This window comes from Schistocerca gregaria, chromosome 6, assembly GCF_023897955.1.
Source record: "Schistocerca gregaria isolate iqSchGreg1 chromosome 6, iqSchGreg1.2, whole genome shotgun sequence".
Taxonomy (NCBI): Eukaryota; Metazoa; Arthropoda; class Insecta; order Orthoptera; family Acrididae; genus Schistocerca; species Schistocerca gregaria.
The window spans coordinates 135578953-135595379 of NC_064925.1; the positions used below are offsets into that span (position 1 = coordinate 135578953).

The window sequence follows — 16427 nt, forward strand, 5'->3', positions numbered from 1 at the left end:
ATCTGTCACGCATTTCCTTCTTCATGACACTTCTCTGCCACACATTGAAGAGGCAGTGCGGGAGCCATTGCTGCATTTTCGATTGGAAGTGTTTGGTCACCCACCGTACAGCTTGGCCTAGGCTCCCTCTGACGTTCATCTCTGCTCACATGAATCATTGGATATGAAGACGGCACTTCAGGACAGACAGAGAACTGCAGACGAATGTAGAGAAGTGGAGAAAAGCCCAGGCGGTTACCTTCTATCACGAGAGCATTGTAAAGTTCGTACAACGCTATGGCAAATGTCGATGTCGGAGTAGCGACTGTGTAGAAAAGTAGCTGGAAGATATAGCAAACTGTTGTAAATAAAATAATTTGCTGCCTATCGGACCTTACTTTCGGAATAGCCCTCGTATTTAGAACGACAAGTCAACCTTCCATCCTTCAACCGGAACTTATTGACCCTTGTTTAAAACTGTCTCTTCCCCTGTTTTCGATACACCTGCGCTTCCACGAGCGGAGGGGAGAGAGACTCGTTGGATTTTAAAACATCGTCGTCTTTTCGATTAGGACTTCGCGTTTCACAGACTCGGTCAGCTCCTGGCCCCTCTGTTGCTTCCAAAACGGAAATCGGTTTCAGGCAGTGGGGTTGAGGTCCATTAAACATGAAAAACTCCAATTCTAGTCCTCTTTGAAGCTTCGTGTTTTGCTATCTGACTCACACGGCTTGTCTCTCCCACGCGTCCAAACCGACGCTACGTTTCGAACGGTAGGGGAAGGTTTTCATTAAATTTGAAATCCTGATCAACATTCCCGAACCTTTTGACCTCTTTCATTCACTCTGCCAACATAGCAAGTTAATTCTCAATTACTCATACAATCACTCAACGCCAATCACATATAAAATAAAGATACTCCAAATGGCACCCACAGTATTAAACAAATTAGAACCAACTAACTTGTGCCATCTAGCTTGAGGAGATTTCAGTGCAATCTTTCCATAATATGACTTTAGCATTCCAGAAACGATACGGCGCAACAGACACGACTCACTAGTGACGCATTTAATCAATTCATATGAAACGCACTGAAGGACACGTGTCGACCTGAGCCTTTTCCTTAATCTTATCGGCCGATTCGTCCAGCTCTTACAAGGAAAGTAAACCGAATTATTCAGTTACTACAAAACCTAATGTCAGATTCATATAGGACGGGAAATTAGATGACCACCAAATTCCCTCTATAAAATCAGTTTATCTCGCTGTTCAAGACCCGCCGACGTGTTGTTGAAGTACAGGACTATCGGGTCGCAAGATCAAGAAAATTTTCATACCCACCAAGGATGTTGTTTAAAAAGAAGCCACAGTAAGGCGAGATATTTTCAAGGGAAAGAGCCACTTAGTTGAGATTGGCTTCGTGGCATGGCTGTCCCGGAGGAAGGCCTGCTTTTCGCGGCGTGTCGGAGTGGAGTCATTTCAGAATGGCCGTGGAGTCACATTCGTCTGTCCCATCACCTGAAAAGCAACGGAAGAGATCAGTGGATCGGTTGAACTCTGATATTCTGATATCAGTGATATCTGTGAATGCTACTTTTCGGTAACAGGGATTTTTAGATGCAATTTGTCAGTTTGAAATTGCTGTTAATCAGTTCAAAAACTGTATTCCTCCCCAACTTTAAAAATGCAGATTTTGCGATTTGTCACTGTAGATGTTACACTGCGATTAGTTGCATGTTGCAACTGCGTGATAAATCGCAGAAATCGCATTTTGACGTTGCGGACGGATAGACGTTTATCTGCTAATTGGCATTTCTGCCCAGGCGAACAGTGCAATGGAAGTGTGAAAACTGGATATTTCTATAGTATGCCACTGATGTCACTAATCTCTCTGAAAGGGGTGATAAATGAATATGAAATGCGCTGTATGCGATAAATGAAAATCCATTCCCCTTTGTTAAAGCTGTCCCGGACACCTAAATTTTCTGCCATGTGATTATTAATATATGCTTGGTTAGGCCCATGTCTTCTAAGACTGATAATAATGTAAATGAAAACAATGGCAAGTACGGAACCTAAAGTTAAAAGGTGACATTGGGATTAGCTTAATTGCAACACCTGAAGATACATGCCTAAGCTTAACTGTATATAGTAGTGTTGAAAGAAATGTCCATCTTGTGAACGCACTACCAGTACTGTTAAACGTACAGTAAAAGTTATGTAGTGAACATCCCTCCCATATCGGCTTGCATTTTTCGTAATTTATGTGCGATGTACCTGTGTAAAACGCATTAAAATACCCCAATTGCCTTTTTCTGTAGTTTATGTACAGCGTCTGCACATATTGTACGCATCACTGCTGCTGCCAGGTAAAATACCTTTTTTTCTCTGAAAACATTAGCACCTTCCTGTTTAAGTAGATAGATAGTCGTGTATGTAGGTAGGCAGGTACGTAGGTATGTTATTCATCCACAGATCAGACACGAGGTTCTTAGAACGCTCAATAGTTGGTACCAGCTCCGGATCTATGATATTTCCGAACCGGGAATAAAATTGACAGTGGCGCCCCCTCCTCCACCCCATCGAGCGTTTTCAATGGGGCGTCAAAAATTTAAGAAAGAAAATATGTTCATTTTGTATCGCACATCTTCCTGAAGAGTTTCATCTATAAAACATATGTTTTAAGACATGTGAGGCACGTTATTTGGTCCTATGTGGTCAAAGTGCAGTGCCACGTCTCTTCACACAGCATTCTTCTATCGCACTTCACTGTATTTCGCTCTGTGGATTTCAAATGAATATATTTTGCAATGGAAGCCATCAAACTTATACTCAGGACAGTTGAAATCAAAATGTCACAGTCGGCCGGTTTGACAACCTGTCCCCTTAAAAAATGACAATTAATACTAGGTGGGATTATTTGTGAGCAAGAGAGAAAATTTTCACTCTTAATTTCCTATTACCTAATAAATTTCTCGTTTGTGTGACGTAAAATTAACTATAGGAAACACAGAAGCAGTAAGGACAAGAGACAAGCAAGACACTACATATTTCTTCAATCCTTAGCTCCTAGCATTTTTGTCTCTAATCTTGCTCTACACAGCGCGCTTCCTTTCTGCAAAAGAAACTATTACTTCATCAACGTTCGTCAAACGTTTTACTACATGAAAACTCAAAATGTCGTTGTCTAATACTAAAAAAGCTGTTAATACGGATAGTACCCGAGACTGGTGTCGTTTCTCGATTGGAATAAGTGTATTTTCTGTCTACTAAATAAAACAAAGTAGGTCTTTCTAATATTGCAGCAATTGTAACACACACAAAACAAGCTAGATTGTTTTGGCACGAATGGTCATTTTTCTACCTCATTTCCCATATAAAACGACAGAATATTATTCGCGAAGTACCAATATCAAATGCCTAGAACGCCTACTACCAGCAGAAAGTTTTATGTTAGGAAGTAGTGTCACATTTCATTTAACGCTACACATAATTTGTGTGATGCCCCTGTTTCTTGTTTTTTTTTGTGTGTGATGCCCTGTTTCTTGTTCTTCTTCCTCGTTCTAACAAACAATTTTGTCATCACTAATTCTGAAACTATTCCTGCCATTGTCAAAACTTATTCCCCGGTCATCTTCATGAAACCTGGCGGAATCATCGGTAAATTTCTCCTGTGTTTGTTCTATTATATGTTCGTACAACGCGTTTTCTGCGCTATTCTGAGAAATTGAACTTAAGCGGCTAACCGGGGACAGTACAACTGGCCCTTAGTTGTATAGCATCCTGACAAAACTGTCCTATCAATATTTCATTTTCTTGGATACAGCGAGGAGATAACATGTAATATTTCTTACTTGTTATTTCTGTTAGTCGGTTATTTCCACTTTTAGAGCTGCATCAAACCAGTCTCAGACCATCCATTCAACCACATAAACAAACAGCGATCGGCGTTCACCCTTTCGGATTTATGCGGTTCATCTCTTATAGCCTCGTCACCTTCTGTCTGCGAGAACGTTTTTCATTTCTAGATGCGCCGGGATTTCCCTGGCAGAGAGGTCACGTACACTACGCACGCATTCAAAAATCTGCTTATGATTCGTTCAGAAATCAACTTAGAATGTGTTCAAAAATGTTACAAAACCATCAGTAATGAGTTTCCAAATCACATGAACAATTCATAAACCAACATGCGTTGGGTGCTAGGCGCGTTGTGGAACAAAGTTTATTTTCTTCAAGAACATGAGTTTGGTCCCAGGCGCCCGGGGGTTATACCCCGGCATTATGGCATAAGCCGCCATTATGGATTGGTGGTGCTCCATTCTGCATATACTAACTTACATTTTATTGTGTACAGTGAATCGTTTCTCCTGACTGTTACTCATTTGAAGCCCTCTCCCTGTCCCTTATTCAACAAGATTTTCTGACTGAAACACCTGCCGTTGCTTTAAACAATGATGACGTCACATTCAAAGACAATGCAGGACCTTCTGTTAAGCTATCATTCATCTGTAGATAGGAGCAGAAGTAGCATTTAGGGCAGCAAGTCTAATAGTCACGCCGGCCGTGGTGGCCGAGCGGTTCTAGGCGCTACAGTCTGGAACCGCGCTACTGCTACAGTCGCAGGTTCGAATCCTGCCTTGGGCATGGATGTGTGTGATGTCCTTAGGTTAGTTAGGTTTAAGTAGTTCTAAGTTATAGGGGACCGATGACCTCAGAAGTTAAGTCCCATAGTGCTCAGAGTCAGAGAGAGCCAATAGTCACCATAAATAGCATTCCACAGCTTAGTCTGGTCACCTCTCATGGCGTCTTCCTACTGAGTGTGACATCCCTACCCCACCCTTGTCACAGCTGGGCTGTCACAAGGGACAGTTCTCACTCCTACACTGTATGCTGTGAACACCAAAGATCTGGGAACAGCTCTTCGCACATCGCCTAAAATACTTTAGTACACAGACGGTGTTTGTATTCTCAGTCCGCTTCTTTTGCTGATTGTGAAGTCGCGTTTTCCTCTGCTCTGCCCTATCTGAAAACCTGTCTCCGAGAACACAGTATGGAAGCTTCGTCTGGTAAGTCACACCTCGTTGTATTTTCTAAGCATTCCCGACAGAACGATCCTAGATCCTAAACACTACCCAGTGCGATAGCAGGCTCGGTTCTTGGTCGTCGTATCTGATTCTCTTTCGTCATGCTACAGTGACAACGTAATAAGTGTGGTGTATTTGGAATACTTCAGCACTTGAAGCCTTTAACCGCAGAAGAGATCTTGAAGAAAACTCCAATTACTATCAGTGCTTAGCAAGACTATTTGGAAGAATGCCTAGGTGACGAACTGGTGCAGTTTGCTGAGCTGGTCAAAACAGATATTAGCAAAAAAAGCACGAGCCCCTAGAACTGCAGTTTGACAAATTTTTAATGGAAGATTTATTAGAATCGTGTTTCCCAAATGTAGAAGTAGTCTTACGCATTTACTTGTCTTCGATTATCATCATTCTGCAGTGGACAACGTTCTTTTCCAACAGTAAAGAGCATTAAAACTGAGTTATGGAACACCATGGGACAAAAGTGTGTAAACGACCTCAAAGAAGGTAGAATGTGATTTGCTTAGAAACATTGACTAGCCTAGTCTCTAAATATGCTCAAATAAAATTAGAAAAGTTTTCTTTTTTTATTTTATATCCTATAGCTTGGGGCCCAAAGCCAACCGAGGTTCTCGACTTAGCATTTGCTACAGTCCCTGCGCTGGCTGAAGCCGCCAGTACCGCTACTACTTTTCTTGCAAATGTGCCATCATCTTTGCAGTTTTGCAGACATCGTCCCTGAAGGAGAACACAAGAAAACCGCCCCACTCCTGAAGCGAGGCAAAGACAGTTGTCAGTCAGTTTCGTACCGACTTACTGAACTTTCCTATTGTATTGAGAAAACACTGGAACGATAAGTTAAACAAGTGCTGGAGTAGGGGCTGGAATCATGCATTCTCTTGGCTTCTTCCCAATCTGTGTTTAGAAAGGGGAAATGCACAGTTTCTGACATCCTGCTTTTGTCGACTGATATCTTACAACCTTTTCGAAGAACAATATGACCACAATTATATTTCTGGATATCAGAGAGGCCTAAGGCAATGTAAAGATAGGTATTTTGCACCACAAACTGAGAGTTTGTTGACCGGGAGACATGACTGCTGTAAGAAAGGTTAGAGTAGAAAGACTGGACCCCGCATTGCCTCCTACGAAAGGTATTTATCAGTCCTCTACTGTATGCTGTGTACACTACGGATCTGGGGACAGCTCTTCCCATATGGAGTGAAATACTTTGCACTCAGAGGATGTTGTTTGTATACTCACTCCAATGCTTTTTCTGAATGTGAAGCAGCACTTTTCTCTGCCATATCGTGTGCGAAAACCTTATCCGAGCACAAGGCATAGAAGCTTCGAGTAGTAAATCACACCTCGTTGTATTTTCTAGACGTTCCAGTCCACGGATTCCTGCCAGAATGATCCTATGTCTTAAACACTAGCCGTTGTCGCAGCAGGCTCGATTCTTGGGCGTCGTATTTTAGTGGCTGTGACCAAGCGTTAAACATTATCTGATCAGTCCCCGAGTTTGGTACGGCTCTCACCCCATCCACTTACTGACATCCTGCAAAGTCTTAGTTAGATCAAGATTGACGATGCTAGTATGGCGATCCGTACTGTACGACAGAAAACTAGACAAATTACTGTTTAGAATTATTCGAAATGTTTAGGCGCTACAAACTCTACACCTACTACGAACGCCCTCTTAGTTGAAGTCCATGAAATACCCTTATACACTCCTGGAAATGGAAAAAAGAACACATTGACACCGGTGTGTCAGACCCACCATACTTGCTCCGGACACTGCGACACGGCTGTACAAGCAATGATCACACGCACGGCACAGCGGACACACCAGGAACCGCGGTGTTGGCCGTCGAATGGCGCTAGCTGCGCAGCATTTGTGCACCGCCGCCGTCAGTGTCAGCCTGTTTGCCGTGGCATACGGAGCTCCATCGCAGTCTTTAACACTGGTAGCATGCCGCGACAGCGTGGACGTGAACCGTATGTGCAGTTGACGGACTTTGAGCGAGGGCGTATAGTGGGCATGCGGGAGGCCGGGTAGACGTACCGCCGAATTGCTCAACACGTGGGACGTGAGGTCTCCACAGTACATCGATGTTGTCGCCAGTGGTCGGCGGAAGGTGCACGTGCCCGTCGACCTGGGACCGGACCGCAGCGACGCACGGATGCACGCCAAGACCTTAGGATCCTACGCAGTGCCGTAGGGGACCGCACCGCCACTTCCCAGCAAATTAGGGACACTGTTGCTCCTGGGGTATCGGCGAGGACCATTCGCAACCGTCTCCATGAAGCTGGGCTACGGTCCCGCACACCGTTAGGCCGTCTTCCGCTCACGCCCCAACATTGTGCAGCCCGCATCCAGTGGTGTCGCGTCAGGCGTGAATGGAGGGACGAATGGAGACGTGTCGTCTTCAGCGATGAGAGTCGTTTCTGACTTGGTGTCAATGATGGTCGTATGCGTACAGGTGAGCGCCACAATCAGGACTGCATACGACCGAGGCACACAGGGCCAACACCCGGCATCATGGTGTGGGGAGCGATCTCCTACACTGGCCGTACACCTCTGGTGATCGTCGAGGGGACACTGAATAGTGCACGGTACATCCAAACCGTCATCGAACCCATCGTTCTACCATTCCTAGACCGGCAAGAGAACTTGCTGTTCCAACAGGACAATGCACGTCCGCATGTATCCCGTGCCACCCAACGTGCTCTAGAAGGTGTAAGTCAACTACCCTGGCCAGCAAGATCTCCGGATCTGTCCCCCATCGAGCATGTTTTGGACTGGATGAAGCGTCGTCTCACGCGGTCTGCACGTCCAGCACGAACGCTGCTCCAACTGAGGCGCCAGGTGGAAATGGCATGGCAAGCCGTTCCACAGGACTACATCCAGCGTCTCTACGATCGTCTCCATGGGAGAATAGCAGCCTGCATTGCTGCGAAAGGTGGATATACACTGTACTAGTGCCGACATTGTGCATGCTCTGTTGCCTGTGTCTATGTGCCTGTGGTTCTGTCAGTGTGATCATGCGATGTATCTGACCCGAGGAATGTGTCCTGGGACAATGAATTCACGGTGTTCTTATTTCAATTTCCAGGAGTGTATATCAGAAGGCAGCTGCTGGTGGACAAATTTCTACTTAGCAGGATGTTATTTTTCAAATCATCCTTAGTATTTCAGTCTGGAGGTTCTTAACTTAATTTACCGAAATGCTCCTCTTAACGGCTACTTTCTTTGCCCCGGTGATTAGCTTGCGACATGGGGTCACCTATAAACAAAAGTTATCAGTACAAGTTCACTCACTATCTATATGCACAGTTACTCAGTTCTTTCCCACGTAGTGCATTTACATACAGGCGGCGCATCACTATCAAAAAATTTGTTCCTCTATCTTATTGTAATGTGCCAAGCACACCAGAAATATTCGGGGTTATTCACAGATATACTGTTGGTTCCAAACTAACAAAAAAGGACAAAATATGGGATTTGCTTTCCACTATCCACAAATACAGGTCTCAAAAATGCTTCTGTTCTTGCGTAATCACAAGCGCCGGAACGACGAGGAAGAACGCAAGACCAGACAAGGCGACGTCGCCCAATGGCGCGCTAACCAGGACTCACCACGATAGGAGCGGCATCAAGCCGAAGTAAATATAAGCGACGCTCCAGCCAGCCTCTCTCGGACATTAGCGGACAGTATTCGTAGAGTATTACCGCGGGCTAGCAGAGAGTGCTACGACAACAGTTAGTAGTGATCGGTATCAATTGCTTACTTGGACAATGCCTGTAGCGACGAACATTACTGTTTGCATGTCGCCTATTGCTTGCGACACTTGATGTAAATACAAGAAAGGTATTGTGAAGAAATATGTTCAAATGACTCTAAGCACTATAGGACTTAACATCTGAGATCATCAGCCCCCTAGACTTAGAACTACTTAAACCTAAGTAACCTAAGGACATCACACACATCCATGCCCGAGGCAGGATTTCAACCTGCGTAAGTATTGTCAGTCTTCTTAGTTGTAGTAAACAACTGTTAATGTTATTAGCTTGACTTGTTGTATAGCATTCCGAGAACGAAGCATCCTTTAGGCACCCTATATGAGACGAGTTGGTTAGACCCCACAGCTTCAACACCTGAAAGAAACTCCCGTGCTTTCTGGAAAAGCTGTAGTTGTACCATCAGCCTTAAAATATGTCAGCTCGCTTTGGCTTTCCAAGGTCCTCATTTTATCTGATTCTACGTCGCTTTTAAAATCTCTAAATCACTAAAAGTGGAATTCAAAACCAGCAACATGACTTTGGCAATCATTTGACAGTGCATCCAGTATGAAATTTAAAAACGATAGAATTACATTGTGTTACGTCTCACTACTGCTTCATTCATAATGATGAAGGCAATATATTGCTAAGGAAGCTGCAAAATTCGGATCGTCTGTCGAACTCAAACTTTCGGCTCTTGAACGGCATCGTCTGGCTACAAAAGTGCCTTTCAACAATGGTAAGATTTCTGGAACATGTCTCAGTATTTCAAGGCAAGCACGTTATTCCTCATAGACCCTGGTTTCACGAAGTTCATATATCCCGAGGGCTGACATTCACTATTTGACGCATGAACTTCAGCAACGGCAGTTTTCCTAACCCCTCTTACCGCACTGGGATCATTACAACTCCGTTCTGTGACTACACTAACAATACAGAACGTGCTATTAATCGCATCCTCTTTGAATGTACAAAACGAGAGAGGCACAGAAAATCGTTTTTGCAACCATTACGAAGTTTATACGTAGCGGTTCGTACGAGTGCTGCTACTGAGCGCTCATTGAGTACTCCCAAATACACATAAAAAACCTTATAAATTTTTACAAGCTGCCAGGATATCTCTATAGTTGTTGTAGTTGTGGTCTTCAGTCCTGAGACTGGTTTGATGCAGCTCTCCATGCTAATCTATCCTGTGCAAGCTTCTTCATCGCCCAGTACCTACTGCAACCTACATCCTTCTGAATCTGCTTAGTGTATTCATCTCTTGGTCTCGCTCTACGATTTTTACCCTCCACACTGCCCTCCAATACTAAATTGGTGATCCCTTGATGTCTCAGAACATGTCCTACCAACCGATCCCTTCTTCTGGTCAAGTTGTGCCACAAACTTCTCTTCTCCCCAAACCTATTCAATACTTCCTCATTAGTTATGTGATCTACCCATCTAATCTTCAGCATTCTTCTGTAGCACCACATTTCGAAATCTTCTATTCTCTTCTTGTCCAAACTATTTATCGTCCATGTTTCACTTCCATACATGGCTACACTCCATACAAACACTTTCAGAAAAGACTTCCTGACACTTAAATCTATACTCGATGTTAACAAATTTCTCTTGCTCAGAAACGCTTTCCTTGCCATTGCCAGTCTACATTTTATATCCTCTCTACTTCGACCATCATCAGTTATTTTGCTCCCCAAATAGCAAAACTCCTTTACTACTTTAAGTGACTCATTTCCTAATCTAATTCCCTCAGCAGCACCCGACTTAATTCGACTACATTCCATTATCCTCGTTTTGCTTTTGTTGATGTTCATCTTACATCCTCCTTTCAAGACACTGTCCATTCCATTCAACTGCTCTTCCAAGTCCTTTGCTGTCTCTGACAGAATTACAATGTCATCAGCGAACCTCAAAGTTTTTATTTCTTCTCCATGGATTTTAATACCTACCCCGAATTTTTCTGCTTGCTCAATATACAGATTGAATAACATCGGGGAGAGGCTACAACCCTGTCTTACTCCCTTCACAATGACTGCTTCCCTTTCATGTCCGTCGAGTCTCATAACTGCCATCTGCTTTATGTACAAATTGTAAATAGCCTTTCGCTCCCTGTATTTTACCCCTGCCACCTTTAGAATTTGAAAGAGAGTATTCCAGTCACCATTGTCAAAAGCTTTCTCTAAGTCTACGAATGCTAGAAACGTAGGTTTGCCTTTCCGTAATCTTTCTTCTAAGATAAGTCGTAAGGTCAGTTTTCCTTCACGTGTTCCAACATTTCTCCGGAATCCAAACTGATCTTCCCCGAGGTCGGCTTCTACTAGTTTTTCCATTCGTCTGTAAAGAATTCGTGTTAGTATTTTGCAGCTGTGGCTTATTAAACTGATTGTTCGGTAATTTTCACATCTGTCAACACCTGCTTTCTTTGGGATGGGAATTATTATATTCTTCTTGAAGTGTGGGGGTATTTCGCCTGTTTCATACATCTTGCTCACCAGATGGTAGAGTTTTGTCAGGACTGGCTCTCACAAGGCCGTCAGTAGTTCCAATGGAATGTTGTCTACTCCAGGGGCCTTGTTTCGACTCAGGCCTGTCAGTGCTCTGTCAAACTCTTCATGCAGTATCGGATCTCCCATTTCATCTTCATCTACATCCTCTTCCATTTCCATAATATTGTCCTCAAGTACATCGCCCTTGTATAGACCCTCTATATACTCCTTCCACCTCTCTGCTTTCCCTTCTTTGCTTAGAAATGGGTTTCCATCTGAGCTCTTGATGTTCATACAAGTGATTCTCTTATCTCCCAAGGTCTCTTTAATTTTCCGGTAGGCAGTATCTATCTTACCCCTAGTGAGATAAGCTTCTACATCCTTACATTTATCCTCTAGCCATCCCTGCTTAGCCATTTTGCACTTCCTGTCGATCTCATTTTTGAGACGTTTGTATTCCTTTTTGCCTGCTTCATTTACTGCATTTTTATATTTTCTCCTTTCATCAATTAAATTCAGTATTTCTTCTGTTACCCAAGGATTTCTACTAGCCCTCGTCTTTTTACCTACTTGATCCTCTGCTGCCTTCACTACTTCATCCCTCAAAGCTACCCATTCTTCTTCTACTGTATTTGTTTCCCCCATTCCTGTCAATTGTTCCCTTACGCTCTCCCTGAAACTCTGTACAACCTCTGGTTCTTTCAGTTTATCCAGGTCATATCTCCTTAAATTTCCTCCTTTTTGCAGTTTCTTCAGTTCTAATCTACAGGTCATAACCAATAGATTGTGCTCAGAGTCCACATCTGCCCCTGGAAATGTCTTACAATTTAAAACCTGGTTCCTAAATCTCTGTCTTACCATTATATAATCTATCTGATACCTTTTAGTGTCTCCAGGGTTCTTCCATGTGTACAACCTTCTTTCATCTCTATAGTAATAACCCTTTATTGGAAACTATGTTAACCATCGTTTCATGTCAACACGTGTCATATATGCAGTTATTTTAATTTAGCACTGCAACATTTGTATTTCTATTTTTCCTATTCTTTTCATTTCTTAAATTTGTGGTGCCAGAACAGTAAACTTTGTTAAACTACAGTGAAAATTTTTACGCGGTGTGTTATAAGTATACTTGTATTTTATTTACGAAGGGCGTTCAATAATTAATGCAACACAGTTTATTTCTGAAAGCATTTTGGCCTTATTTAGTATTTCAATGCACTATATTATTACCCACTCTTTTGGCTAAGAAACCGTATTTTTTAACATAATCTCCGTTCCAAGCAACGGCTTGTGTGCCCAATTGGTACCACTAAAAGTGTTTTACGACGTCAGAGCCAACGCATTGGTGCATCAGTAACCCCCTCATCGTCCAAGTACTGCTTCCAGCGGAGTGCATCCTTACATTGAGCCAAACAGACTGAAGTCGGAAGGTGCGAGATGCGGGCTGTATGGTGGCTGATGAAGAACAATCGAATAATGTTTTGTGAGTTCTTCTCGGGTGTACAGACGTATGTGAGGACTTCCTTTGTCAAGGAGAAGGAAAAGTTCGTTTCCATTTTTGTAGCAATGAAAATTGAAACCAACAACTGTATTGTAATTCAAACGTCGTTTATTCAGAACACGCATGAACGACGTTTGAATTACAGTACAGATGTTCGTTTTAATTTTCATTATTCACATACTTCAGGAACATGCTGAAGTCGTTTCTTCAATTTCCTAGCCGGCCGGTGAGGCCGAGCGGTTCTAGGTGCTTCAGTCTGGAACCGCGCGACCGCTACGGTCGCAGGTTTGAATTCTGCCTCGGGCATGGATGTGTGTGATGTCCTTAGGTTATATAGGTGACCTCAGACCTCAGATGTTAAGTCCCATAGTGCTCAGAGCCATTTGAACCATTCCTTCAATTTCCTGAGTGTAACACAATACACTTCAGAGTTGATCGTTGCATCATGAGGGGGGACATCAAACAGAATAACTCCTTCAGAATCCTATAAAAGACCGTAGCCATGCCTTTGCCGGCTGTGAGTGCTGCTTGGAACATTTTCTTCAGAGGAGAGGTGGTATGGCGCCACTCTGCGGATTGCCTTTTTGTTTCGGATTAGAAGTACTGACCTCTTGTTTCTTCCCCTGTGTCGATGTTCGATATAAAATTGTCAGTTTTTGTATGTCCATTCCTGTGTTGACGGTCTGCAGGACTTCGGCCGATCACTGGCGCAATAAAATAAAACACTTACAGTCATCGTTGTAATGTTCTTCTAATACATTGCATCCAGTTTCGGTGACTGAATACACAATCTTCAGGCCTTAACTGACGCTGAGGGGGTGAACTCCAATAGCATACACGATCCCATCAGTGGCATACGTCTACAGACTGGCTTCTGTACCGTAAAATCGATATTGTGATTGCAGCCATCAACTACGGACGTGCAGTTGCAGTTACAACATTGATTTAAGTATTCGTGCATTGACGTGCGCCACAAAAAATGGTTCAAATGGCTCTGAGCACTATGGGATTTAACTGCTCAGGTCATCAATCCGCTAGAACTTAGAACTACTTAAACCTAACTAACCTATGGACATCACACACATCCATGCCCGAGGCAGGATTCTAACCTGCGACCGTAGCGGTCGCGTGGTTCCAGACTGAAGCGCCTGGAACCGCTCGGCCACTCATGCCGGCGACGTGCGCCACTGATGGAATCTTGTTACGATTTGAGTTCACTCCCTCAGCATCAATCATGGCCTGAAGAAGATGTACTGAGTTACTAAAACTGGTTGCAGCACAACAAAATAATATTAAGACGACGGGTGTAGGTGTTTCATTTTATTACGAAAATTGTCAGGAACAGCCTTACAACGCGCAAGCAATTCCGAACAGATGGTCTTTCGTTGCTCTTCATGGCTTTCTGTTAGGTGGTGAGGAACCCACCGGGCACACACCTTTAAACAAACCAACTGGCGGACGAGTATGTCAGCACTACCAACAGAGACGTCCAGTGGAGTAGCGGAATGGTTCAGTATGATCCGTCGATCACCGCGAATGAGAGGGTTCGCACGTTCCTATATCGCACTAGTTACAACTATGTATGGCCGGCCGGCATGACAAACACCTGGCCCAATGACTCACCCTACCAGGTCCCCATCGACAGTCTGCAAGCACGTATGAATATTTGAGATGCTCTGGTTTCCCGCCAAAGAAACTCAATAACAGCTGTCTGTCGGGAGCGCATATCCGTTACAGACACCATTTTGAAGGCTATGTATGCTACCGCCACATACGGGAACTTCATGGAACTACAGAGTCTGAAGCGGGAGTATTCCACGATGTCCCACGTCAAACTCCGCATTTTTCAACCGAAATTGACTGAGAAGTGAAATGTGTTGCATTACTTATTGAAGGCAGCTAGTATATTTGCGTCACAACATCATCCTCAATCGTAGATATTGTAATATTTCTCTTTTAGCTTTTCTTTAAAATTAGCAAAGCCTCTTTAAAATACCTTTACATCCACAGCAGGCTTCTAAAGCCCTTTGTTAACTTTGTATTTGTGTGCTCTCATGCCTTGTTATCAATTTACGTTTTGCAGTGTTTCCAGGGTGTGCAGCGCACGTGACGGAATCCTCATGGGTGGTCTGGTTTCACCAGGGTTGTTTACTTCTTAAATGCCGCAGGAATAGCGTCGTCCAGAGCTCGTCTCAATAGGCAACCCGCGTGGCAGAATGCCGTGGCTGCTGAGCTCGGCGGCAGCCGCCGTGGCGTGCGCGGCGCTGCCTGCAGTCATCGCATGGGGCGACAGCGCGACTCCGATTCCGGTCCGCGAAGGCGGCTACCGACCACTGTCAAGGCAGCGGCGAGAGCTGAGGTTCCCAGAGGGCGCCACCTTCTCGGTGAGTTGTAAGAAGCCATCTCAGGAAGTTGTCTCATCTACATCGCGAGACAGCAAGCAATCTATTTTCGGCAACATGTGACGCAGCACGTGAAAGTTGCTGTATTAGGACGGGTTACTCCTGTAACTGAAATATCAGATCTGAAGATGGTTCTGAATGATCCGAAACCGGTCATACGAATAAAAAATTTTGCAATCAAGACATTATACAATCACTGATTGCTGCTATCCCATTAGACGTTATGTCTGTTTTTGCACATACAGAACGTTTAAAAGAAACTGTCACAGAAGTTTATTTGTGCGGCCCGCATCTCGTGGTCGTGCGGTAGCGTTCTCGCTTCCCACGCCGGGTTCCCGGGTTCGATTCCCGGCGTGGTCAGGGATTTTCCCTGCCTCGGGATGGCTGGGTGTTGTGTGATATCCTCAGGATAGTTAGGATTAAGTAGTTCTAAGTTCTGGGGGACTGATGACCATGGATGTTAAGTCCCATAGTGCGCAGAGGCATTTGAACCATTTTTTTTTTTTTTTTTGTGCGGCCATCCTCCGCAGCAAGCATATAAATACTTGTTTTGTAAATACAACTGTCTTTTCTTGCTGCTAATTACTTTATTTGCCGGCCAGAGTGGCCGAGCGGCTCTAGTCGCTTCAGTCAGGAACTGCGCGAACGCTACGGTCGCAGGTACGAATCCTGCCTCGGGCATGGATGTGTGTGACGTCCTTAGGTTAGTTAGGTTTACGTAGTTCTAAGTTCTAGGGGACTGATAACCTCAGAAGTTAAGTCCCATAGTGCTCAGAGCCATTTGAACCATTTTTTGTGTTACTTTATTTATCCCATACGCGTTTCGCCTTCTCCTGTTCTAAGGTATCAGCAGTGGGATCTATAACGATACAGTTTTGTTAGTTATAGATCATCACCCAGTTCACCTCGCGATTTTTTGTAAAAAAAAAAGTAATTACTTACGATTTGCTGATTTGCGCTTCCTCACATCTGGTCTGGCGGTCGCACCGGTACTTTTATCACAGACATATAATCACAGCTTTGTGTTCTTGCCTTCCACACACTGTTCACCATGTTTCTCACTATTTGTTGTGGTGGACTATTGTTCTTTTGTCACTCGATAAAACTATTTCGTCGTACACTGCTTTTCACAGCGTAAATATTGCGAATCCATTACGTGTTCATCTGCTTTGGTATGTCTAACGAAGCATGTG

The 16427-nt window shown here is 43.9% G+C and overlaps 1 protein-coding gene across 1 annotated transcript in view; it reads left to right on the forward strand.

Moving 5' to 3' along the window:
• The window catches only part of LOC126278503 (uncharacterized), a 59754-nt gene that overhangs the window by 6106 nt on the left and 37221 nt on the right, over window positions 1–16427 (forward strand). Inside the window, exon 2 of the mRNA XM_049978661.1 lies at window positions 15001–15216. Coding sequence (XP_049834618.1) covers window positions 15049–15216 — 168 coding nt within the window. The 5' untranslated portion in view covers window positions 15001–15048. The remainder of the gene's footprint in view (window positions 1–15000; window positions 15217–16427) is intronic.